The 25,380-nt window shown below is 35.1% G+C and overlaps 1 protein-coding gene across 1 annotated transcript; it reads left to right on the forward strand.

Annotated features, from left to right (window-relative positions):
• Positions 1–11,348: 11,348 nt before the first annotated feature.
• LOC115706611 (uncharacterized) lies at positions 11,349–24,233 on the forward strand. The gene is made up of 7 exons (XM_030634321.2): positions 11,349–11,609; positions 22,046–22,180; positions 22,326–22,381; positions 22,957–23,080; positions 23,189–23,295; positions 23,684–23,753; positions 23,856–24,233. Exons 2-7 carry the CDS (start codon positions 22,099–22,101, stop codon positions 23,933–23,935), a joined length of 519 nt encoding a protein of 172 aa, XP_030490181.2. The 5' UTR covers positions 11,349–11,609; positions 22,046–22,098; the 3' UTR covers positions 23,936–24,233.
• The last annotated feature ends 1,147 nt before the right edge of the window (positions 24,234–25,380 follow it).

The raw sequence follows: 25,380 nt of genomic DNA on the forward strand, positions 1-25,380 counted from the left end.
CTTCTTTCATCTGTGTAAACCTTGTAACATGATAGGGCCCATCCAAATCATTTGACCAGTGTGAGCCTATATGTTTGCTATTGGACTTAGATGCATATAGGAAGCCCATTTAATTTTTTACTAAGTAAATGGACTAGGTTGCTAAAATAAAATTTGACATAAGTAATTTTATTTAGGCTCAATTAGAGGGCTTATTCAATGAATAACAATTTTTTATTTAAAGGTTGAATTCCTTTCTTTTGGGCCTTGTGTGAGAGTTGGGGGCCAATAGAAGTGGGTACGATATACTGAACCCAACTCCCCCTCACATGAACTACCCCAATTGTGAAGGCACATTTGCCTTATTTAAATAATTGTATTAGGTTAATTATATTAGTCTAACCTAATTAAAATTAAATTAGCAACATAATTAACTTTTAAAATATATGAAATTTATTTTTCATTTTAATAGTTTAAAGTTAATTTTAGAAAAACACTTAGTTAATGATATATATTCTAGCTAGTTATTTCTATACTAGTTATTATTTCTAATATTAAATAGGAAAATATCATTGATTGTGAAATTAATTGTTTAATAATTAATTTTGGTACAATCTAAGTTTAGTATATTTTCCTAGTATTAAACTAGAATTAATAATTAAGTTTCCTCTATACTTAATTATTTATTTCTTGAATTTAATACATTTAATTAAATTGAAAATTTCAATATCTAAGTTGATTTTCATCATGATACTTAAATATTGTTATTTTCATGTTATTTAATTAAAGTTGAAAATTATCTTAAGTTTGGAATCTTATTTCAGAATAACTTAAATCTGAATAATTTTCAAAATATATTTTATTTTATTTTATTAATCTTTTTCCCACAATTTCAAAATTGCAATTCTTTAATGCAGAAATTTCGAATTTTATTTGAAAAATAGATTAAAGTTAAAAATTATTTATTTTGGACCAACTTAAATCAATGATTTTTTCATTTAATAATTAATTAAAATAAATGAACTAAAATATATTATAATTAGAAATTGAATTAATTAGTCTATGAAAGTCTAGATAGTTATTATCTGTTTTGCTTGAAGTATTTTTCTAGTGTATTTAATTAAATAGAAAATTAATATTTAAGTTGATTCTTAATCATGATACTTAAATATTTGAAATTTTTCTTAAATATTTAATTAAATAGAAAAATTATATTTTTGTTGTAAATTAATTTTATTAATTAATTTTGGGCCAACATAAAATTAAGATAATTTTTCCAGGATTTATTTTTATTTTATTTTAAAGCATTTTCGAAAGTAGTACTCTTATACACTTCATTTTTCGAAATGCAATATATATTTATAGAAAATTAAATTTGAGTTGTAAATTAATTTGAATTAATTTTTGAAACAACCTAAATTGAATAATTTTCTAAATATTTATTGGAAATTATTACTAAGATGGAAATAATTCACGTTATTTTCATATCCATCTAAGTATAATTTATAAATATTAAATTAAAATTTATGTTTAGAATTTTTTTTATTCTAAATTGGAAATTTTAATTAAATAAATATATATTTAAAATAAATTGATTATAATAAATATTAGAGGAAAATACAACTTTCATTAAATAATGAGATTTATTATTATTAGGACATTCGATCTCCATTGTTGGTTTTACATAGCTATTGTTTTAGTGAGTAATCCTCCCTAATGGAATTAGCAAGTTAGCACCGTTTAATCTCAAAAGATAAGTAATTTTGTAAGTTTTTTATATAGTATTGATCACCCTAATGGTGGCGACTGTATAAGACTTGCAAGAGTATGAAACAATGGTAGAAGCTCATAAGATAGAATAGCCTTGACTCTCGCCTAAACGGGACAACGCGGATTCCAATCTTGATCGAATAAAAGGTTGCTAGAATGTTTATCATTTTAGATGAGCTGACAACTCTATTCAATGGATGGTAGCTTTGACTTTCGCCTAAACAGGACACTGATATCAATTTGTTGAAGACCTTGGAAATTATTTAGGATTGTATGTTTTAGTATTTTCACCTGTCATTCCTACTTGCTATATGTTTGATAATTTCAGAATTGTGTATGAATTTATATTGAACCATGTTATTTTCTGTTATTAAATTGTAGTTTAATTTCGAATCTTCATTGTTGGTCTAACTTGGTTTATTGTTCTAATGAGATAAATCCCTAATAGATTTTCACCATGAGACAAACATAACAGTGTTAAATCTCGAAAGATAAATATTGTAAATGCAACATCTAGCTGTTCATCAATAGATGACACCTTAGACTAGTATTTACAATATGAAACAAGAAGATTGTATAAATAAGATTACTTTGTCTCTCGCTAATTGGAGCATCGTTGGTTCTTATTAAAATACGAAATTATCCTAATTCCTCTTAGCTTATTCACTTCGAATTAGCTCAATAACATATCATTGGATGAATGGTCTATAAATCATTTCATGTCATTCTATATTTTCTCTTAAGAAATTAAATGACACATATGATTATATTCCTGAAATTCTATCCCAAAATGATATAAATCCTCAATCTTAGAAATCTCCTACTTGTATGGGCAAATCAAACTTAGAGTTAGATTAGTAGTGGTGGTCCAAGAAAGAATTACTCATTATACAGTTACACTTTCACAGGTGTTTAATAACCATTTTCTTTCAATGGATTCAAACTGTATGAGTTTAGTATTCTGTGACCAGAATCCAGTTGCAATATTCTAAGAACTCTTTGATGTAACTAAACCTAAGTCATCAAAAGATACAACCACACAATTTAAATCTATGGCATTTGTATCTTGTTCATAGTGGTTTTGACAAGATCATTCTCTGCAAAGAGTTAATATGCCTATATCCACTGAAATTAAGTTCATCTCATTCGCAGATGGATGTACATTCAGGGGTGGATATGAGTTTTCGTTGTATTCTTAAAACGATCACTCTAGATTTTACCTTAAGCAAAAGAAATTTGAAATGTTTGAAAAATTTCAAGAATTTCTAGCAATGGTGAAAAACCATTAAGGTAAGTGGTTAAAGATCTTGCGAACTGATAGGGTGGAGAAATAGTTTAGTAGATATGCAGTTCAAAGATCATTAAGTTGATTTTTGAATTATATCCAAACTTACCTCCCAAGAAATTCGATTTGCATATTGATGATTAGTTACTAGTCATTGCCTAAATCCTTCTATGGTAATACAATTTTAGAATGATGCAATGGTTGTATACTTAATGTAAATCATTACTAGATTCATGGATGACCTAATCGAAATCTTAAGAAAAACTGGAACTGTTAACCATGGTTTGCATGTTTGTTAGCTATTCTAAGTGATTAGGGGTGGACCATCCCATAGTCAATAGATAAGAAAGTGTTTGTTTAAACAAATACTTCTTTTCTAAGAGAATGACTAAGTCTGAAAATAAAGAAGCAAATAAAGGAGATATTTTTATTGATTCCAAAAGTGTTCTATCATCTTATTCTACATATGATGATCCCATTGCCTCTGTTGTTTTGACACAACCTAAGAGGTCAATACCATTTAGTTTTCTTAGACACAATTCACGGTACCTTGTCGTAGTGGGAGGGTTTCAAGGAACTCACTCTTCTTATGACTTGGAAGACACTAGTGATTATAATCCATTGTGAGTTTAAACAAGTAATGGATTGTCAAGATAAGAAACTAAGAAGAAAAGCCAAGAGAACTATGATTTAATCCATTCACATGGAGTAACCTAAAGTTTTCTGTTACGAGGACATAAAAGGAAATTTTCGTTAATAACTCTATTCAATGGACTTAACAAAACTCCCTGTTCCTAGTATTATAGGTTTGAGTTTATCTAAATCTATGGCTCATGGTATACCTGGTTAATTACTTACTCTAGTGCAAGCAGCTTACTTTAGTAAGATGCTGAAGCATTTTCTTTCCAATGGCAATCTATAGAAGCTTCACAACTTCTAGACATAGATTTTATTTATCTAAGGAAAAGTCTCAACTATTCCAGAAAAGATAAAGCCATGAAAGAATTTCTTAAATCAACAGTGAGATGTCTCAGATATGCTTTAGTATGCCTTAGACCAGACACCTGCTGTTGAGTGGGAGTAATGAGTAGGAGAGGAACATTGGAAGACAATCAAGTAAATCTTAAGATTAAGGAGAAGAGCTATATGTTAGTTAATAAGGGTGTGTTTAAAACTCTTAGACTACACCACATTAGATTTCGAGACTAGCCTTTGTGCTAGAAAGTCTGCTGATAAGATAGTGATTACTCTGGGGGTGGAGTAGTGATTTTGGAGAAGTGTAAAAACCTATCTGAAGTCTCTAGGTCTACCAGAGAGAGACTGAATGTTAAAGTTGCAAGAAAGGTACTTATTCAGTCTAAGGAAAGTTCTATACAATTGTGGCACCGTTCTAACTTGTCTTAACTACTAGTGTTACTTTCTGAATAACTAAAAGTAGTTGCCAAAAGTATAGAATCCAATATCCCAAAAGAGTAGACATATAGAGAGGAATTTCACAATATCAAAGATTTTGTAATTAAGGGAAAGTAATGGTGGAGAAAAGGTTGTTATTAATACAACCTGTCAGATCCTATTTCGAGGAGTTTACTACTACTACACTTTATTTGTAAATCAAGGTGTTGAGATTATTTGAAATGCACATTTTGTTTTACATTAGTGCAAGTGGGAGTTTGTTGGGTTTTGTGCCCTAAATAAAACCCATTTCAATATAATCAGATTTACTTATTAATAAAGATCAGAAATAACATTTTATGTTGCATGGTTCACATGATTATATATATATAATGTATGAATTCTATTTAAGTCCAGAACATATGAATTTGTTAAAGATTATAGTGTTGTCAGCAAAGTGGAATATAATCTTAATTATATGTTCGAAAGTTTATTCCCTGATTTGTCAGTTCACTGGATTTAGACTGACATGATAATCAACGATAGGTATTCTTACACCTTGGAAAAGTGTTATGTCCTTTCGAGGACATTGGCAAAGTATACCAGTATCGGATGTATGGAGTATACATCGGAAGAGACCGATATTGAACTTTGATTAGATATATTAAAATTTACCATAATATCTATTCAATTCAATATCACCTGTTGATCCTAGATCAAATGATCTTAATCCTGATATGATTAGGTTCGATCTCAAGTGTACTATACATGTTCTTTGATTTGTTAGTTAAGCATACTTTTGGGTAAGGGTGATACGTACATTTTGGGAACATGATAGTATAAATGAGTGGGAGCGCTAACATAAATATGGAGTCTATAACTTCTATAGGAATTTAGAAGCGAAACGATGATATCCTTAGAGCTTGGCTAAAGAGAGATAAATGGTGGTGATCTCATTTCACTTTGCTGAAATATCATTTATACGGAGCTAAGTGTTTTAAGGATAAAATACATTGAAGGTGTAACGGTAACTTAGTGCCTATTCAATGTAGATCATCTATTAGAGGGTCATTGATCAAATTAGGATTATAACAATCGATAACTAATGACGCGTCTATATCATGGAACATATATAGAGCGTTCTATATGACTGAGAGTGCAATTCCAAGTTCTAAGTGTGGATTCAATAAGGAATTAATAAGTTAGGGAATTTACTTGGTAAATTCGGTTCAACTTATTGGAAGCTCGGTTATATAGACCCATTGTCCCCATACTAGTTGAGACCATACTGCTTGTAAGACTCAGTTAATTGATTTTGATTAATGAATTATAATTCTAAAGTTAGACTATGTTTACTTTATGAATTTTCACTAAGCAAGGGCGAAATTATAAAGAAAAGAGATTCTAGGTTTATTTATTAATTAAGATACTTTATATGTCTAAATTAATAAATATATTAAATGGCAATATTATTTAATAATTATTTTTAAGTTATTAAATAATTAGAATCGGCATTTAAAAGGTTAAATTGGAAAATTGACATTTTTGAGAAAATGGGAATGAGAAATCACAAAATGGGAAAGTTGCAAAGTGAGACCCAATTTCCTTAAATGGTCGCCCACTATACAAAGCCTTTTACCATTTTATTTTTTTCCATTAGTTTAATGCCATACAATTCTAACCTAAACCTAGAGGGCATTCTATAAATAAAAAGTGTTGGCTTCAAGAAACTCATGACTTTGCACATTGTTTCTTTCAGAAAAAGCCTAGCCGCCCCTCTTTCTCTTTTCTTCTCTAAATGTTTCGAAATTCCTTGAGTGATAGAGTAGTGCCCACTCACATCAAGTGGTACCTCAATCATAGTGTGTAAGACTGTGGAGAATCAGCATCAAAGGAAGGAGAGAAAGAGATCCAGATTTAGATCTTGATAATGCTCTGCTACAGAAAGGAATCAAGGGCTAGAGATCTGAATGGAAAGAGTCATAATATTCTGCTGCACCCAATGTAAGGTTTACTAAACTTTATATGTGTTTATTTCATTGTTTTAGAATTCATATTAGGATGTTAATGAAACATACTTGGTAGTAAATCTAGATCATGGTAAAATATTTTCAACAACAATTCCCAAGGCCAACCTAGCTAATCGATCAAATTGAGTTATGTATTCAGTAACAGTCATACTTTCGTTCCGAGTCAGTTGGGTAAATTCCTTTCTCTTTGCACTTCTGACTGCCTCGTTATAATACTTTGCATTGAAAAACTCCTAGAACTCTTCCCTGGTAATGGTAGTAACATCCCGAGTCAGGCCCACCATGTCCCACCATACCAGGGCATCTTCCTAGAATTGGAACGTGGCACAGACCACTCTATCCTTGCTAGTGACACCCATAAAGTTCAGCATTCGTGTAATAACCGTCTGCCACTGCTCGACTTTCATCACATTAAGACCTCCCAAAAAAACTGGAGGTGCCTGTTTGCGGAACTTTTCATATAGTGGTTACATTCAATTCACTGTAGGAATTGGCCCCATCTACACAGCAGGGGCAGGAGCCATCTGCATCTCTGGAACATGCATTGCAGGAGCACCTTTCTGCCTTAGCCGTCTAATTTCTTCATCTTGCTCTTTATCCTGGCTTGCATTGTTGCAAGCCTATCTTCCCAATCCTAGGCAGCCTACAACGGGTTAACATCTCCCCGACCGCGTGCCATGCCTCTGCCTTGGCCACGTATATTAAGGGGAATCTGAACTCCCTAACCGCCACTAGATCCAACCAAGTTACCTTAGCTCCTAGTGTTTCGCCTGACGTCCATTTTAATAGAACAACCTGCGAAACTAAGAGCCAGCATGGTCAGATCGCGATCAAGAATAATTTACTAATTACCGCTTGTTTTAGAAATTAAAACATGTGCGCATTCAACTATCAGGCTACTAACATGCTTCCTATTAGGCTTAACATACTAATAAAATAGGGATATTGGCGGCTAAACCACCTGAACTTTACGGTTTGTAACACTTAACCACAAAAAACTAAATTTTTGGCGGCTAAACTACCTAAACGCTGGTTCCGTTTTGCTCTGCACACCTCCGTCCAAAATCACAGTTAAGTGCCACGGTGGACTGTCCACGTGTACAAGTGGAAAATTTTTAGTGGTCCACATAATATTAGCTTTAAAAAATAATTATAAATATTTAAAAAAAATTAAAAAATCAGATTTTTTTCTTTTTTTAATTTAAAAAGAATTAAAAAATTAATTTTTTTTTTTACTTTTTCTTCTTCTTTCTTATTCCTCTACTTCTTTCTTCTTCTTCTTTCTTCTTCTTTTTCTGCAGACACCCTCCCACCCTCTTTCTCTCTCTCGTATCACCCTCTTTCTCTCTCTCTCTCTCTCTCTCTCTCTCTCTCTCTCTCTCTCTCTCTCTCTCTCTCTCTCTCTCTCTCTCTCTCTCTCGTCTCACCACCGGATCCCGAACCCTCCTAGCCCTCTTTCTCTCTCTCTCTCTCTCTCTCTCTCTCTCTCTCTCTCTCTCTCTCGTTTCACCACCGGATCTCGAATGGGGCTGGTTGTTGTGTTTCTGCAGAGTGGGAGGTGGTGACGATGGGTGGAGTGGGAGATGGAGCTTTGTGGAGATGGTGGTTCGTGACTAGCGTGCGTGGAACTGGTTCTGATGGCAAGGCTTTGCGGATGGATGGTGATTTATGGTTGATGTTTCGGCTATTGGGCGGTGAAGGTGGATGGAGGTAGTTTTTGGTTGTGCGTGGAGCCTGGTGGTGAAGCTTCAAATGTTGAACGGTGATGGTGGGACTGAGCTATTGTGGTCAGAGTAGAGGTGGGAATGGTTGCAGAGAATGGTGATGGTGTATGGTGGGGGCGGCTAGGGTTGACTTGTTGAAGGTAATGGTTGATTTGGGGGTCTTCTTCTGGATAGGGGATGGAGGTTCTGTCGAGAAGAAAGAGAAAGAAAAAGAAAAAGAGAAAAAAAAAAAGAAAAAGAAAAACGAAAAAGAAAAAGGAAAAAAAAGTGAAAAAAAAAGAATTAAATTTTTTTAATCTGATTTTTTAATTTTTTAAAATATTTATAATTATTTTTTAAAAATTAATATTACGTGGACCACTAAAAATTTACCACGTGTACAAGTGTGTACACGTGGACAGTCCACCGTGGCACTTAACTGTGATTTTTGGACGGAGGTGTGTAGAGCAAAACGGAACAAGGGTTTAGGTAGTTTAGCCGCCAAAGATTCGGTTTTTGTGGTTAAGTGTTACAAACCGTAAAGTTCAGGTGGTTTAGCCGCCAATATCCCAATAAAATAAACTACTAAAGTAATAAAGGCTTACTGAACCGTGAGTCGAGCTTATCGCTGATGATGATTGTATATGTCGTGACGATCTTTGGAAGAAAACCTGGCGGCTCTGATAGCAAACTCTAACACCCTACTAGTTTAGGCGTGGTATCACGATTTTATACTAACTGTGCAGCTCGTTACTAATCAACGAGTTTATTGAAAGTCGTGAATAACTAAAACTTAATTTAAATACTTATAAATACCAAAATAAATAACATATATATATATTACTGGGATCTCGTGTACAAAATATTTACAACCGTTTCAAGTATTAAATACAAAAGCTGTCGCCTAGGGTCTATACCAAATAAGACCAACTGTCCCAAAGATCATACGCTCCAGGCCTAACTGCCCCGACATGTACAATCTTCATTAGTTCGCTCTCATGGCTGCTCAACCTTAGCCTTGCCCTTACCTACACATGCAAACAATAACTGTGAGTCGACAGACTCAGTACGGAAAGCATAATCAATAACATAACTATAACTCGGATTATAATTAGACGCACATACACCCAACCATATCCTATCCCTGTGTCTAACATGGTACTTAGTCTAGAACGTTCCTACGACAATACTATCGACCATAATATCAGCCTATAATCGGCACTCTAGTCACACTCTAGTCGTACCCATGTGATAGCGTCGATCTTGTACTTGAGCCAAACATACATCTATCTGTATCCAGTACAACTCTATGTATACCGATACCCTATCATTGTAATCTAACAGACTTCATAAACATGCACGCTAAATATGTAAATACATATGCATGTCATTATACTAATCTTACCTCACTTTTGAATTCAGGTGTGTCGGCCAACCTGAGTGGAACTGCTGCTCGATGATTTACAGGCCCCTAAATCACATTATTCGCAAAACTGATGAGTGACACGCTAAATCACTTTTCGGGGACTTAAAATTAAAACTAAAAGTTTCCCTATCGATGAATAACATGGCAATACCCTAACTACTGCAAAAATGGGAAAGACTAGGGTTCCCAAAACTGGCCCAACCGGCAAACCGGTTCCCTAATCGAAAGACCGGTTTAGTGGGGTTTGTTGGGGACCAACCGGAATTCCGGTTCCTATAGGTCCCACTGAATCGGTCGACCAGTTCAATGCACGAAACACCCAAAACCTTCTAAACACCTCAATTCGATCCCAAACTTCACAAAAATTTCCAGAACACCTAATTAGGTTACAACAAACATATTCCAAGCAATAAAACCAACCAACACATCCATAATCAAAATCTACCATTAAAGAGCAAAGCTTGAGTTCTTAAACTCAAAGCTTGCTCAAACATCACAACACCCACAAACCTAGCTCAAATCAACACAACTAACTTTAATTTAACTTCAGAAAACAAAGTTAAAACACTATAAATCACCATAGAACCCTAAAATTAGAAAAAACATGCATGAACTTAACTTGAAGCTTAAGAAATTATGAAGAGAGAGGTTAGAGAGTTTTACCTTAACTTGAATCACAAAATACTTTCCAAAAACCCTAAGTTAAGCTACTAAAACTCCAATTCTTGCTGGGTTTTCTTGAGGGTTCGAGAAGGAGGGAGAGAGATAAAGGTAAGATGTGATTTTCTAATTTCTATCTTTTGAATAAAATGAATAACTAAGGTTTTCTTTCTAATATTAACCAACATAAAATCAGCTTACACTATCTTCAAATTAATCCACTAAAGGACAAAACTAACCTTATGATAAAAGACCATTTTATCCCTCTCATCACCAAGAAGCCATAATTTCACCTAGGGGTAATTTGGTCAAATCTAATTCCTTGAATAATCTCGACATTCCAATGTTTGACCAGGTTGCTCCGCTATTACTAAAATACTAAAATTTGGTTCTATTGGCTAAACGCTGCGTTCTAATATTGCCGGACATAAAATATGAAAAACGTAAAATTTCATATATAGCATATACAACACACCTAGAATTCAAATAAATCTCCGAAAATTCATAATCAATAATCTAGTTTCATAATAAAAATTAAGCAGTCTTTACAGATCAACTAGCTAGTGGACGCCACAACTTGTCATGAGATCCTAAGATTTAATGATGTCAATTCAGGTTACAATCAGATCAAGATGTAACTGCCTGACTAGGAGCAAACAAGTTTCCTAACAGATGTAGGCCTTTATTGTTACAGGGTTATGCTCTTTGGGCTAAAGAATGTAGGAGCCACCTACCAATGTCTTGTAAATAAGATGTTTAAAGACCTCATCTGCTACAACATGAAAGTTTATGTTAATGACATATTGGTCAAGTCTGAAAAGGCGGGGGGCACACACTACTACAAAATGTCTATTTTATGGGTCAACGCATCACACAAAATAGTTGATCGACACAATAAATAGCTAGTGATTTTATGCTTCGAAGGGTAACTGAAGCTAAAAAAGTTCAATTAACGTCAGTTAGCTCTTCGACACTAAAAGAAAAACCGAGGAAAAAAACTAAAATTTTGAAAAATATCGCTACATTTTGCTTCGGTTCAAAAGAGAGGCTAACTTTTTTTTACTTCAGTTTAAAACTGAAGCTAAAACATTACCGAGTATTATCAACAGAAGCAAAATGTTTTAATTTTTGCTAAACCCCCCTTTTGACAAATGAAACTATCATTTCTTAACTTAACGAAAGAAAATATTTCACAACCCAATTCCAATTTCTAACCCTAAATCATTTCTTCCTCACCATTCTCGTTCATCTCGCTCTTCTTTTCGTTTTCTTTTTCTCTCTTATTTTTCTGGTGCACGAAGATCACACCAAGGTAACCGTGGATCAACATCCCACTTGATTTCGTGGCTTCACATCTGATCGAGGTAAGTAAATTTCCTCCTCGCATTCATGTATTGGAGATATAATTTTAAACTTGGTCATTTATGATTTCTATTGTGTGGGTTGGAAATTTGAGGAGCTATGAAATTTGTCAACGATGATTTAATTTTTCAAATTATATATATTTTTTTTGGTGTTGTGAGATGATTATGAGGTTTGTACTTTTGCTTTCTTTGTCTCTCTCAATTTTTTTGGGACTAGTTATTAGAATTTGGGGTGAGAAACTGATATTTTGAGTTTGGGACATAAGCTGTTTGAAGAAAGGCCTCTATGATATTTCAACATTTTTTTTACTTCTCTTGGTGAATCACGATTGTTGCTTGTTCCTATGTTGTTATATTTCATCACAGTTGATGCTTTGAGTCTAGTGAATAATTACTTGGGAGGGGTTGAAGATATAAGAAAATCTAAAGTATGTTATATTATTGGTAGTTTTTGCTTTTGACTATTTCAAAAATTTTGCTTTCAATTATAGTTGTATTTGTGCTTTTGTACACTATTTCTGTTTCAGCATCATTAAATATACTATTTTTCTCTTCAAATTCAATTATTTCCTCTAAAGAGTTTGGATTTGTCAATAAAGAAGTCTACTTAAAGTTTTAAGGTTTAAACTATTACCAGAACTTCTAAAATGGATTATGGGTCATCATATTTAGTCACACAATCAGCTTTGTTTCAAACTTTGTTTAATTTTTTTTTTCAGTCTTTCCTTGGTGTTGAGGTCAAAATAGATTGGGTAGCTTTTGATGACTTATAAACTATGTAGACATAATAAACTTAGCTCTTTTGGTAGACTTAATAAACTTTTATTGTAATATTTAATTGTCAAATGATTGATGGTAGTTGTAAGTTTTCCCTACACCTAACGACACTATAGTCTATACCACACTGCATTTTTTTAGGAGAAAAAAAATTCATTAATAATTAAACTACACTGCATTTAGTACGTTTAATACAATATATTAGTGAAATATCACATCACTTGTACTATAAATACCCTCACTAAAACTCTTAATAATAAAATAAAATTAATATGTATGTAGTTTCTTCATGCATGTTATATGTAAATGTATATTCTCATTTGATATTTTTCCACTGTAGATTCCTTTAAAACTAATTAATTAATAAAAAGTTTTGAGTATCATATCCTTGAAGTTTCTTTGGATAGGACACTAATTTTGTAATTAAAGCATTTCGTGTTTTACATCTCTAAGTCTTAACACACTAACACAAAGTTTACACCTACAAGACCTTTCCAAGCATTGTTTATTTATATATTAGTTGTTAAAAGGTTTATCATCTCATTATTTCTTGCCATAAATATGGATAAATTTTCTCATAAAATGGTTACCTTTATGTACATAGAGGACCTAAACGAGTGTTTTAAAGTCCTTTGAGAATACAACATGAAGCTCAACCCCCTTAAGTGCTCATTTGGAGTCAACTCATGAAAGTTCCTTGGCTTCATAGTAAATGCCTAGGGAATCAAAGCAAATCCTGAGAAGATCAAAACCCTTTTAGACATGAAACTGCCCATAAATATCAAGGAGGTATAGAGTTTAACTGGCTATATAATAACACTAAGCAAATTTGTATCAAAATCCACATTTAAGTGTGTCCTTTTCTTTAACATCTTCTAGGAAAATAAGAAGTTTGAATGGACAAAGGAGTGTGAAGTTGTCTTTCAAGAATTGAAAATGTACCTAGCTCAACCTCCCATCCTGTCAAAACCCTTAGATAATGAAGAATTGGGAATATACCTGGCAGTTACAAAATTTGTGGTAAGTGCGGTCCTCATTCGAGAAGAAAATGGAGTTCATCATCCAGTGTATTATGTTAGCAAGAGGCTCATTAATGCAAAAAGTCGATACCCTGTAATCAAAAAGCTAACATATTGCTTGCTACTAGCTTCAAGAAAATTAAGGCCCTACTTTTAAGCTCATCCTATCAGAGTATACACCGACCAACCACTACGACAAGTGCTACAAAAACCTGAAGCGTCTGGTCGGTTGCTTAAATGGGCAATGGAACTTGGATAATAAGAGATAACCTACTAACCAAGGATAGTAATAAAAGGTCAGACTCTCACTAACTTTGTGGCTGAATGCACAAATGTAACTCCTAAAAACTCCGAGCAAGAGCAAGAACAGAAGAAAAAGCGAAAGAAGAAGCGAGAGTAAGAGAAGTAGCGAGTGCAAGAGCTAGAAAAATTGGCATGGAAGTTGCACGTTGATGGTTTTTGTATGGATTAATCATTTGGTGTAAGAATTTCTCTCATTGCACCTTGAGGCAGCAACTGGACGCTGCCATAAAGTTTGGTTTCAAAGTTGACTACGAAGCCCTCATTGCCAGACTAATATTGGCACATGAGGTCTGGGTAGAGTACCTTAACATATTCAGTGACTCCTAAATTGTGGTTAATCATGTTATAGGTGAATACACTACCCGAGAATAAAAGATGATGGCATATCTAAGCAAGATACAAAACTTACTAAGCCAACTCAAAGGGTACACCATCAAACAAATCCCTAGTGAAGAAAATACCACACCAGATGCCCTTACCCAGCTAGCCAGCAACACATTAGTGGACAGGACAAATAGTCCCTATTCAATACCTACAAGATCCAAGTATTTCTATTTTGAAAGGAATAGATATGCTGGATGATAGCCCAACCTGGATGACATCAATAGCACCATACCTCTAGTCATGAGCCCTACCAAAAATTAGGAATAAAGCAAGAGAGATGATGAGAAAAGCTGCCCAGTACCTAATCCTAGATAGAATTATGTACTGTTGTGGTTTTTCAATGCCAGTTTAAGATGTGTTACCAAAGAAGAAGTTGCACGACTACTGATCGAAGTACATGAAGGTTTCTACAACAATCACGATGGGGGACAGTCTTTCAAAGAAGATACTCAGACAAGGGTATTATTGGCCTACAATGATCGGGGATTCAATGGACTATATTAATAAATGTGACAAGTGCCAAAGGTTCTCTAAGATCCCAAGAGTAGTGATACCCTTAACCAGAGCAGCAAGGGTGTCGAATTTGGCCCTACACACATCATGTGTGGTGATGTGTGTATTAGCTGGCTGCTTCTTGTTAATGTTGTTGTGCAGGCTCTTTTGTCTTCCTAGTCTATGAAAGGCATTGATCGACATAGGCCTTGTGGTTGTAACCTGGTCGTGTGGCTTTGCTGGCAACTGTGGGGATCTATCCTTTATAATGATAGAGTCATCTCTTAAGCGTTTACTTTGTGAGGAGCTACTCGCAGTACTATACTGACTATTTCCTTCAAAATAGTCTTCCTTAGAGTGACATGTGTGGAGGGAGTTGGATCGATTTCTCAACGTCTCCATGCACCTGTGGGAAGTATTTGTACTGCTGGCCATCAAGAGCTCAGGCAAAGTACCTACACCAAGCACCTTGTGCATCACATAAGTATTTTTGAGTGTGGAGTAGTTCATTAATCTTCAGCCTCTGAATCTCATACTCTTCACTTTTGTGACAGAGCTTCTGGGTTCTTCTCCTATGTTTGACTGCAGGTCCCTTTCCCTTTGCAGGGTCATGGGGTGGTCTAGAGTCATCAAAATTGTGAAGAGAATTCCATAGAGGAGATTTGTTTCATGCATTGTTTGAATTACTTCGAGCAGAATTGTAGTTGGTCTTACCATTTGTGTGTGGTGGACCTGTAGGTCTGCGATCTCGAGTATGAGTCCTTTTAGACGCTCACTCGTAGCTCGCTTCCCTAACAGGTGACCGCTCCATATTAGGAGGAGGACCCATAGATCCATGTTCTTGAGTTTGAGTCCTTTCAGACGCTCGCTCATAGTTCGCTTCCTTATGGGGAATCCCAATGGCTGTTGCTTGCTGAGTAGTGGCATGGCTACCAGGAGTGGTAGTGTGGCTTTGCATGTTCATGAATAATTACTTGCTTGAATTCCTTTCGAAACAAAGTTCCTAGAGAGAATTCGAACTGTAGTTGGGGATCTCAAATTGTGACTCCCAAGAAAGTACCAAAATATTGACCCTGAAAAGTGGCCAACACAAGCTCACTAGATTCGCGAGATGAATAATGAGTTTAAGTGAAAAAATAGAGAGACACACAATTTATAGTAGCTCACTCTCATGTCGCGATGGTAATGGAGCTACGTCTACTTCGAGTTTTTATTTCTCACAAGATGATAATTATAGAAAAAGGCTAAGGGGTTGTTTAGCTTCATAACTTAAAATCTGTTTTCAGTTTTTAAAATAGGATTTAACTTTTAAAAACTAATAGGAGTTGTTTGGCCAAATTTTTTAAAAATTGAGTTTTAAAAAACTAGAAAACAAGAAACATCAAAATGTAGTTTTCAATTATTAAAAATTATTTTTTTGTCTAACATATTATATTTTACATTTTTATTCACATACCAGAACCCCAGACCCGAACCCCGGACCCCAGACCCCGAACTTGGGACCCAGGACCCCGGACCTGGACCCCAGACGCTAGACCCCAGACCCTGGACCTCAAACTCGAATCCCAGACTCCTGACCCGACCCAGACCCGGACCCTTAAGATTTGGACCTCAAACATGGACCCCTGACTCGAACCCCTTGGACCTGGACCCGAACTTGAACCCAGGCTTGGACCCTAACTCACACCTGAACCCCAACCTCAGACCTGGACCCGGATTCGGACTAGGACCTGAACCTTAGACACAGACCCAAACCCCAGACGCCGGACACGGACCCGAAACTCGACCCAACCCCAACCTCAAACCCAAACTTTGACCTAAAACTCGCACCTGGACTTCAACTCGGACCCAGACCTCAGACCTCCACCTGACCCGAACCAGGACTCAAACCCAGAAACTAGACCCGGACCCTAAACCAAGTCCAGTGCTGGTTTGGGTTCGGGTCTGGGGATGGGGATGGGTCCGGGTCTGGGACTGAATTCGGGGTCTAGGTTTGGGGTCCAGATTCTGGTCAAGGTTCGGGTCTAGGTTTGAGTCTGGGTTTGGGTTGGGGTTTGGGTTCGGGTCTTGTTCTGTGGTTGGATGGGTTCATGTCATAGTATGGTGTAGAATATTAATTTTTTTTAGTAAAAAAAATCCAAAAATAGATTTAAAAAGTGTGAGTCAAACACCATTAAAATTTTAAAATTATAAAAAATTGTATTTTGTTCTCACTTTTGAAAACAATTCTAAAAAATCAAAACTGAAAACACAACCAAACAACCTCTAAGTGTTTAAGCTCTGGTTTCTAGAGAGGGAAACTACAGAGAGATGATCTGACCTTGTAGGTAGTTTTCTAAATATGAAAAATGAGCTAGAGTAGCTCTTCTTTTATAGGTGAAGGAGATCCTTGAAAATAGGAAAAAATAATTCAAAATATGAAAATAAAATCTAAATTGGCTAATTTTGACTGTAGATGATGATCTGACAGTTACAATTAACTTCTGAGATTGATAGTCAATTTTTTGAGCCCAGGTCGCAGTGGTGGGACCCGTTCCGGGTAAGCCAAAGCTTATTTTTGTAACTCCTTTAGGGGTAAAATTTGAGGTCGATAACTTCAGAATTGCAATTGAAGTGTGAGACATGATTTGATAGAGCATTGAAATAGCTTGAAAATGGAAGTTGAATCACGTCAATCGAATCAATATTGAGTGAGTTATGGCTGTGTTTACTGAAGGTTGTTTTGGGCCCAACACCTAGGTTGACATCCAATGCCTAGGTTGACATATGAGGTCAACCTCGACGTTGGGTGAGTGTGAGAACGTCCTAGGGATGTATTTTTTGATGCCTAAGTGATATTTTGACATCACTTAGTCCATTTCTGTGTTTTGGTAAAGTTGGTCACCGATTTTCGGAGACGTTGTTGTTCTGCGAAAATGAGAGACTCGAAACTCTTTATTTTCGAGTGGGCTTCCCATGTTAGAATTGAGAAATGCAAAGTTATGAATTTGACTTTTTTGACTTCATGACTCTTATTTATTGTGAAAAATTAGATGGACGATCGAGAAGGAATCATAATTAGATAAGCAGTACCCAGCGCACCAGACCATTTGTGTAACACCCTAACTATCTTAGGCGTATTACGTGATTTTTAAACGTACTGTGCAGCTCGTTGCTAATCAACGAGGTTTATGGAAAAACGTGATTAATTAAAATTTTGCTTTTTCATTAAACTTATAAACCATTTTACCAAAAGTCTCGGGATCCCGATTTATAAAAATGTTTACAAAAGTTTCACTGTTTAACTATTACATCAAAATAAAAGTCGTCTAACGACAGATACAAAAATCTCAGCCTTGCTGTCCCGAGGATCGTACGCTCCAGGCCTAACCGCCCCGACATGTACAATCTCATAAGCTCGCTCACGGTCCATCAGCTATAGCCTTGCCTTTACCTACACATGAACATAAACTGTGAGTCGACAGACTCAGTAAGAAAAGCATAATAATAACATATATATAACTAACTGCCGTGTCCAACACGATACTGAGTCCCGCTACTGCCATGTCCAACATGGTACTGAGCACTACTGCCATGTCCAACATGGTACTGAGTTTTGAACGTTCAGGGGACGGTACTATTGACAAGTATCCTCCTGATCGGTCGAACCGGTCATACTCCGCCGCTTGGTCATACTCCGGCTGTCTACCGACGGGATAGGTCAATAGCACCGAACCACCAACCAAATGTCGGCTGATCGGTCGAACCGGTCATACTCCGCCGTTGGTCATACTCCACTCGTACCGACGTGACGGGGTTGGATGGTTCGAAGCCTAAATACATAACTAATGTAATCTAGCAGGCTTCCTACATGCACGCTAAACATGTAATCTACATATGCATACTGTTATACTAATCTTACACCGGATTCCGATTTCGTGTGTGCGGTCAACCCGACCGGAAGCCGAGCTGACGGCGGATTGCTTGGCTCCTAAACCATAAAAATCACAACGCTATAAGTGACACGCTAAATCACATCCCGGGGACTAAAACTTGGAACTAAAAGTTTCCCTATCGACAAAAAGCATGGCAATACCCCTAAAAACCTAAAAACGAGGAAAACTAGGGTTCGGAAAAATTCCCCAACCGGCAGACCGGTTGCCCAACCGGAATTCCGGTTCTGGGAATTTCTGAACCCCCATCCGAATTCGGATGCACAACCGAATTCGGTTCCTCGCGAGCGACTCAACTAAAAATCTCATAACTCGACCAATTCAACCCCAATTGGTCCCAAACTTTCCAGACCTGTTCTAAACTATCCCTAGAACAAATCCAAAGCATCAAAACCACCCAGAAAACACATATACAAAATTCACCATTAAAGACCAAGCTTTGAGTTCCAAAACTCAAACTTGGTTAAATCCACTATCATGCATCCAAACCTATTTAATTCTACTCAAATAAGCATAATAACACCTCTGAATACATACAAGAACATCCAGCAACTTCACAGAACAAAATGAACCATTTCCTTCAAAAATTTATAACTTTTTCACATAAAAACTAAGAGCTTGAACAACCTAACTAATATGCTTTAACAAAGCCCAATTTAACTTCAATTAGCATGCCTTAATCCACATAAATCAACAACAAAAACACAGCAGCAACATATCCCAAAATCATGCATGCATTTCATCCAATTTCATAACAATCTCAAGAAAACTAAATAGAAAAAGCAAGACAAGAATTACCTTGATTAGAGACACACAACAAGCTGAAATCTACTAGAAATTGAAGAGGAAAAATCACCCTAGAAGCTGCCTCAAATGGCCGAAAAGAGAGAAAGAGAGTTGAGAGAGTTTCTTTGAGAAAAATGTGATTTTTTTCTAAGTTTGGGAAAAAAATGAATAAAAGCTATAACATTTCCTTATATTCAGCCAACAATACACATAATTAAATATTTATTTTTCAAATAATACACTCACATAAGACAAAACACTAATGGGGCAAAAAGACCATTTTGCCCCTCCACCATAAAATCATGAAAATCATACTAAAGGGGTATTTTTGGGAAATTCTAAATTCCCGGCCATTCCCGACATTCCCAATGTCTAAACCCGTCCCCAAACTACTAACATACTAAGTTGTGATTTCTACTGAGCCAAACGCCGAGTTCCAAAATACCGGACACCGGAAATGCAAAATATGCAAGCTACTGAATAACATAAATAACAGATCATAAATTATTTAAATAGCTATAAATAATTTCATAATTAACATAAACAACTGCTAATTTCCAAATTAACTAAGCGGGCTTTACAATTTGTCAACTTGGGCATTTGGTGCTTATTTTGGAGTTTTCAGGATGTCATTTTGATACTTCCAAGGTTCTAGAACTTGATGATGAGGTCTCCTACCCCATTTTTACCATTTTGGAGAGAATAATTGGATCAAATTTGGCATTTGAATGATCGAAACTAGCGCACTAGGTTGATTGTCAACCTGAGACCTGGGCTCAGCTTTGAGGCCCTTAAGTTTGTGGTTTCTCCCTGAGTTTGCTTGAATCTTTGTTATTTCTAATGGCAGAAAAAAAAAAAAATTTCTGGAACACTTTTTCAAGAAACTGATAGGAACTAGCCCAGAATGACATCAACTTGGGCCCTGGGCCCAATGCCAGGTGTCAACCTGGGCGCTGGGTCCCAATTTTGGCCTCCTGGAAGTTCCGTTTGGTCGCCAAAAATAGTTGACTCTTAATCTTTGCTGAAAAAGAAGTTTATGCCCCTGTTTCTCCCGTGGGTTATAGGGACTTCCACAACAACTAAAGGAGTTTACAAAAGCAAAAGAGTTCTTAGAAAACATTCTCGAAATTGGCCCATTTTGACAAAATATAACCTCAGCATTAGGCCAGCCCCAGGTGTTAACTTAGACACTGGGCCTTGCTTCTAGCACCCAGGAAATGCTGTTGCTTCCTCGAATATACCTATTTTCTCATTTTTGATGAATACAAAGAAGATGCAAATTGCCGAAATGATACTTGGATGTCGCCCATGTTAACAGATTGTCAACCTAGGAATTGGGTGCTCAAAAATGAACTTTCTTCGACTATGATTTTGATGCCTCAAATATGCCAGTGGTATGTCTAGTTCATGTCCTAATGTAAAGTTTGACTCATTTGTACGAAGACGATCCCGAAAACTGACACTCTAGGTGAGGATATCAACCTAGGTGCCTAGGTTGACAAGAGTGTACACATAAGTAGTCCATGTTAGCAGTTAAGTGTGGAAAATAAATGATAATTTAAATTTACTAACAGTTTAATAGCGTAGAGGTTTTTACTACCAAAATTTAAACTGAAAGTTTTCTTTTTTTTTTTGAGAAAATTTAAACTGAAAGTTAAATACAGTGAAATGATAATTGAGAGGATTAAACCGAAAAAACTCTATTATATATCAAACACAACACAGTGGCAGTATTGTAATATTTGTACTTGGGCTGTATCGCACAACCTACAGTTATTTCATTCCTTGTATCTCCTTAGTTGCACCGTTCCCTACTCTCCGGCTTATTATTTTTTCCTTTCAGACAATCTCCTCCGTCTCAATATTTCATGTGGTAACCTTCTTTCTTATATGAATCTTTCATTTATATTTAATTTTGATCTCCTCTGATTAATATCATAAAATTTACCGTCCAAATCTCACACCACCATTGTTAGAGAACTGCTTTTGTTAGTTTATAATTTATAAAATGTTTAAAATTTTTGAAAGTATAATCTATTTAGGAATAGCTACCATCTGTTTGATAAAACCCTTCAATGAGATTATAGATCTTGCTAGTGTATATAAATATCTGTGTGTTTGCGTACGAATTTGAAGCTTAAAAATTTCTGGGTATGAATGTTATTGATAGAATATAATCAAAAATTCTAGAAAAGACCATGACCAAGGGATGAGTCTGAGATAACTTTTTGTTTATTTTTAATCTTTTTGGATATTATTTCTCTGTTGGGTACGATTTTTTTTTTCTTACTTTAATATATGTATAATGTTCCATTCTAAATCAAATTACATTATGCTCAAATTTACTTACTATTTTCCATGTATAATCATACTGGAAGTTTGCTTGAAAAATTTAAGCAAACTCAAATCTATTGGACTATTAGTTGCGGGAGGATTTCAAGGAGAGCTTGTTTGCAAGGAAAATTCTATTTGAGATTTCTTTGGTTTAGAGTTTGCATACTGTTAGAGAGTCTCACGTTGTTAATGTGTGGAAAGATAATAGAATATATAAAAGGAATAGGCTACTCCTTCCATTGCCAATTGGTTTTGAGATGCAACCCCATTCACCTTATGATAAAATAGCTACCATCTTGAGGGGGATGTTAGAGAGTTCCACATTGCCAATTAATTTTGAGATGGAACTCCATTCACCTTATTCCAAATTCTAACACATACCGATTTGAATGCTCTGTTACTTGTGCAGGGTTTTGAAGCAGAAGCCCTTTTGTCCATAAACAATAAGAAGAAGAAGAGAAGATGCAGCAGAGAAAATCAACATTTGGAAGGCCTACTGGAACGGATGGTTCCGATTTCTCCTACCGCATGGTCGTTGAATCTCGTGAGTTTCATCTACTATTTTTCAATCCTTTTTGTTCTATCTCATTAGACCCTTAGAAGCCCCAGACTTTGCCTCTAATGTAAGCTTTTATTATTATTATTATTATTATTATTATTATTATTATTTATTTGAGTTTGAATTTTAGGTTATCAAAGAGTAGCTGAAGGAAAGTCACGTTTCTCTAAGCTAATTTTTGTTCAGGTATATCAGAATAGCTTGCTTGTAATATCTGCTAATGGCTCTTATTTTTTCATTACTGAAATTTCATTAAGTAGCTGCCTAATTCTACTCTGCGTGGTATGTGTATTAGATTTTATAAACCATTCATTTCTGTAAGTTTATGGAACAATTTTGTTCTGCTTAAAACTCAGGTCTTGTTAATGAGGAATGGGGTGTCTATGTAAATTCTGGTTTTCTCAGTTGTTCGAGCAAGCATTTAAGAAATTTTAAATAGATTTAAATCAATAATCAATATTGCTATTTAAAATTCTATTTTCCCTGACAATATAGATTAGCTATCAACTGAAAATAAAATAAATTAATTAATTAAAAAAGTGGTTGATTGAATTAACCGTTATACACAGTCGTCCTCAGGACATTTTTATACTTATAATTTACACATTTTGAACTGTAAAGCAGAACCCATCAATCTGTGTCAATGCTTATTGCTCCTTCATATTTTGGATAAATGCATCAATTGGCTATCTTGTTTTTTTTGGCTGGGAATAACTTTTTTTTTTTTCATGTCTACAAATAGTTTTCATTATCTACTGCAGGCTATTATCCAAATTATAGGAGCGTTGTATGCTGTTCTACGGACATCTTGGGAGGGAGGACCCAATAGGATCGCTATTTCATCTACTGCTGTTTGTTTGATTTCTCTATTTATTGGGGATTTAGGTTGTCAGTTGTTCCTGTAATTTATCTTGTTCTCGTTTTCAATTTATCGTTACATGTTTAACTATCGTTTTTACTAAAATATTTTTTTTTCCAAAACTTGTGTCAAAGGACGAAGGCGTAGTCGTGCAAATCTGTTGAGATTTTACATGGTTGCATCATCTATCGCACTAATCGTATCCATTTATTGTGTTGCTAAGGACAATCTCACACTACAGGTAAGGTGGTTCTATAATTTTAAATCTTTTTTTTTTATCCTTAAGAGTAGAACAATTCTTAAAGAGATATTTAGAAAATGTAAGAACATCTACAATGTATACAGTAAAGAAACAAGGATCTGTAGAAGTGAGCAGTGAGGTTATAGTAACCAAATGAGGACAGTAATAGTATAACACCAGGCAAAACTATATAGGTATGGGAACTGTATATAGCACTCTGCTTGAGCTGCCCTTAAGTTGTGTAATTTGAAAGAGCTAATCACAACAAAGTAATTAATTAGTATTAGGAACTCCATTCTACATTCTGATGATTATTAAAACCTTCATTTTTAGTATCTAAAGTGCTATTCTGGAGCTCACTAATGGTTATTATGTGATTACTTGCTAGGTTCTTCAAGATTTAAGTAACTGGGAAAGGCATAAGTTTGAACTTCTCGAGATCTCTCATGCTATACTTGGTAAGTCTCTGTTTCCTTGTGTTTTTTTTTTCGTTTTTTTTTTTGCTTCTAATTTTATATCTTTATGGTCATGGTATAATATTTTAAATTTACTTTTTGCAGGATTCTCGATCCAAATATTTAGCGTTTGTACGGCAGTTTCTCTCATCCGAAACATGTCTCCTCCCAAAAAGGCTTCTTAAGTACTTCTATCCTTTATATTGTCACATTGCATTTATCTCATGTTTTTATGAAAGGAAAAAACGAACAGCAATTTTTTCTTCACTGTTGATCTTTCCCATATATATTTGTGATGTAGATATTCTAGTTCATCAAAAATTTGATTTCCATATTTTTGTATGTGGAGTTAGAAAATGTTTCTCTCTGATCATGTTTTATGTATGGAGAGAATTTTCACTCATCTTTTTCTTCTGGATATCGATGTAGATGAATCTTCAAAAAGTTTACTGCTAGTCAGATATGAGTTGGGCAGTTCTTTTCCTTACCAGCTTAACTTTTTTTAAAAAAAATTTGAGCTTTTAGCATAATTGCGCAATTTTGTATTGTCAGTTAGCAGATGTATAATTTTCAGATTATTATAACTTCATGGTGTATCAATTACCAAGTATAAAATTGATATTAATGCTTACCTATTTATTTAAATATACATGTATTATAATTTCCCAAACAAGCTCAAAACAAATTTGAGGTCGTGTCTTGTGGCTCATGTGGATGCCAAATTCCGATCGATTACATTCTGATGATTTAGTTGAGTACATGAGTGAGATTGTTTTTGAAACTTAGGGAGTTTTTCAAAAGGATGAGTGGGTGTGGGACATTCTTATTACGTTTAATCAAGTCATTTGCTTTGTTATATATTCATCCTTGCATCCTTGGTTTCTCTCATTTATTTTGGAAATACTTATGAGACAAATGTCTCGTTTTCTTTCTAACACTAGGATCATGCTGCAGCCTATGCATGTAGTGGTCTCTAACTTGTAGCAGCCATTACGGCATAGTTTCTGAGCAGGTGACTATATGCCTACAAAATGTCAAGCTTTTCTCAAAGTGTCAACAACTATCTAGCTCGTGCTAGGCGTGGGGACTTTTAATTATGTCACGAGCCCTTTGTTTTTGGTCTTCTTGATCTCCTTCAAGCCTAATGCACTGCTATCCCCCATAGACGTCCTTTAAGTTAATATTGGATGTACCTTCCTTGTAAATGTGTCATGCTAGCATAGGAGTCATTGAGAAATTACCTGATCGTTTTTGGAAAAACCTTTTCCTGCTTCTCTTGATGACATCTAGTTCATCCCTTCAAAGGGACCCAAGGGCCTAAAATCAAACGGGATTCCATATCAACCCGCAATAGTCCTTTTCTTCGTTTATTCTCCTTTTATATCTTTTGTCATTCACTTTGAAATTTTCTCTCGTGTCTCATGATTCATAGAATTTTCACGCTGCTTGCAATTTTCCAAGTATCATCTCTTTTTCCATTCTACTAGTGTCGTCTTATTTATTTATTTTTTATCTTTGTTTCATTGTTATTCTTTCATGGGTGATTCTGATATCCTTATATTATCTGTAAGAATCAATATTTTTGTTATGACCAATTATGTCTAGTGTTGTTTAGAGTCTTAAGTTGTTA

This window comes from Cannabis sativa, chromosome 1, assembly GCF_029168945.1.
Source record: "Cannabis sativa cultivar Pink pepper isolate KNU-18-1 chromosome 1, ASM2916894v1, whole genome shotgun sequence".
Lineage (NCBI taxonomy): Eukaryota > Viridiplantae > Streptophyta > Magnoliopsida > Rosales > Cannabaceae > Cannabis > Cannabis sativa.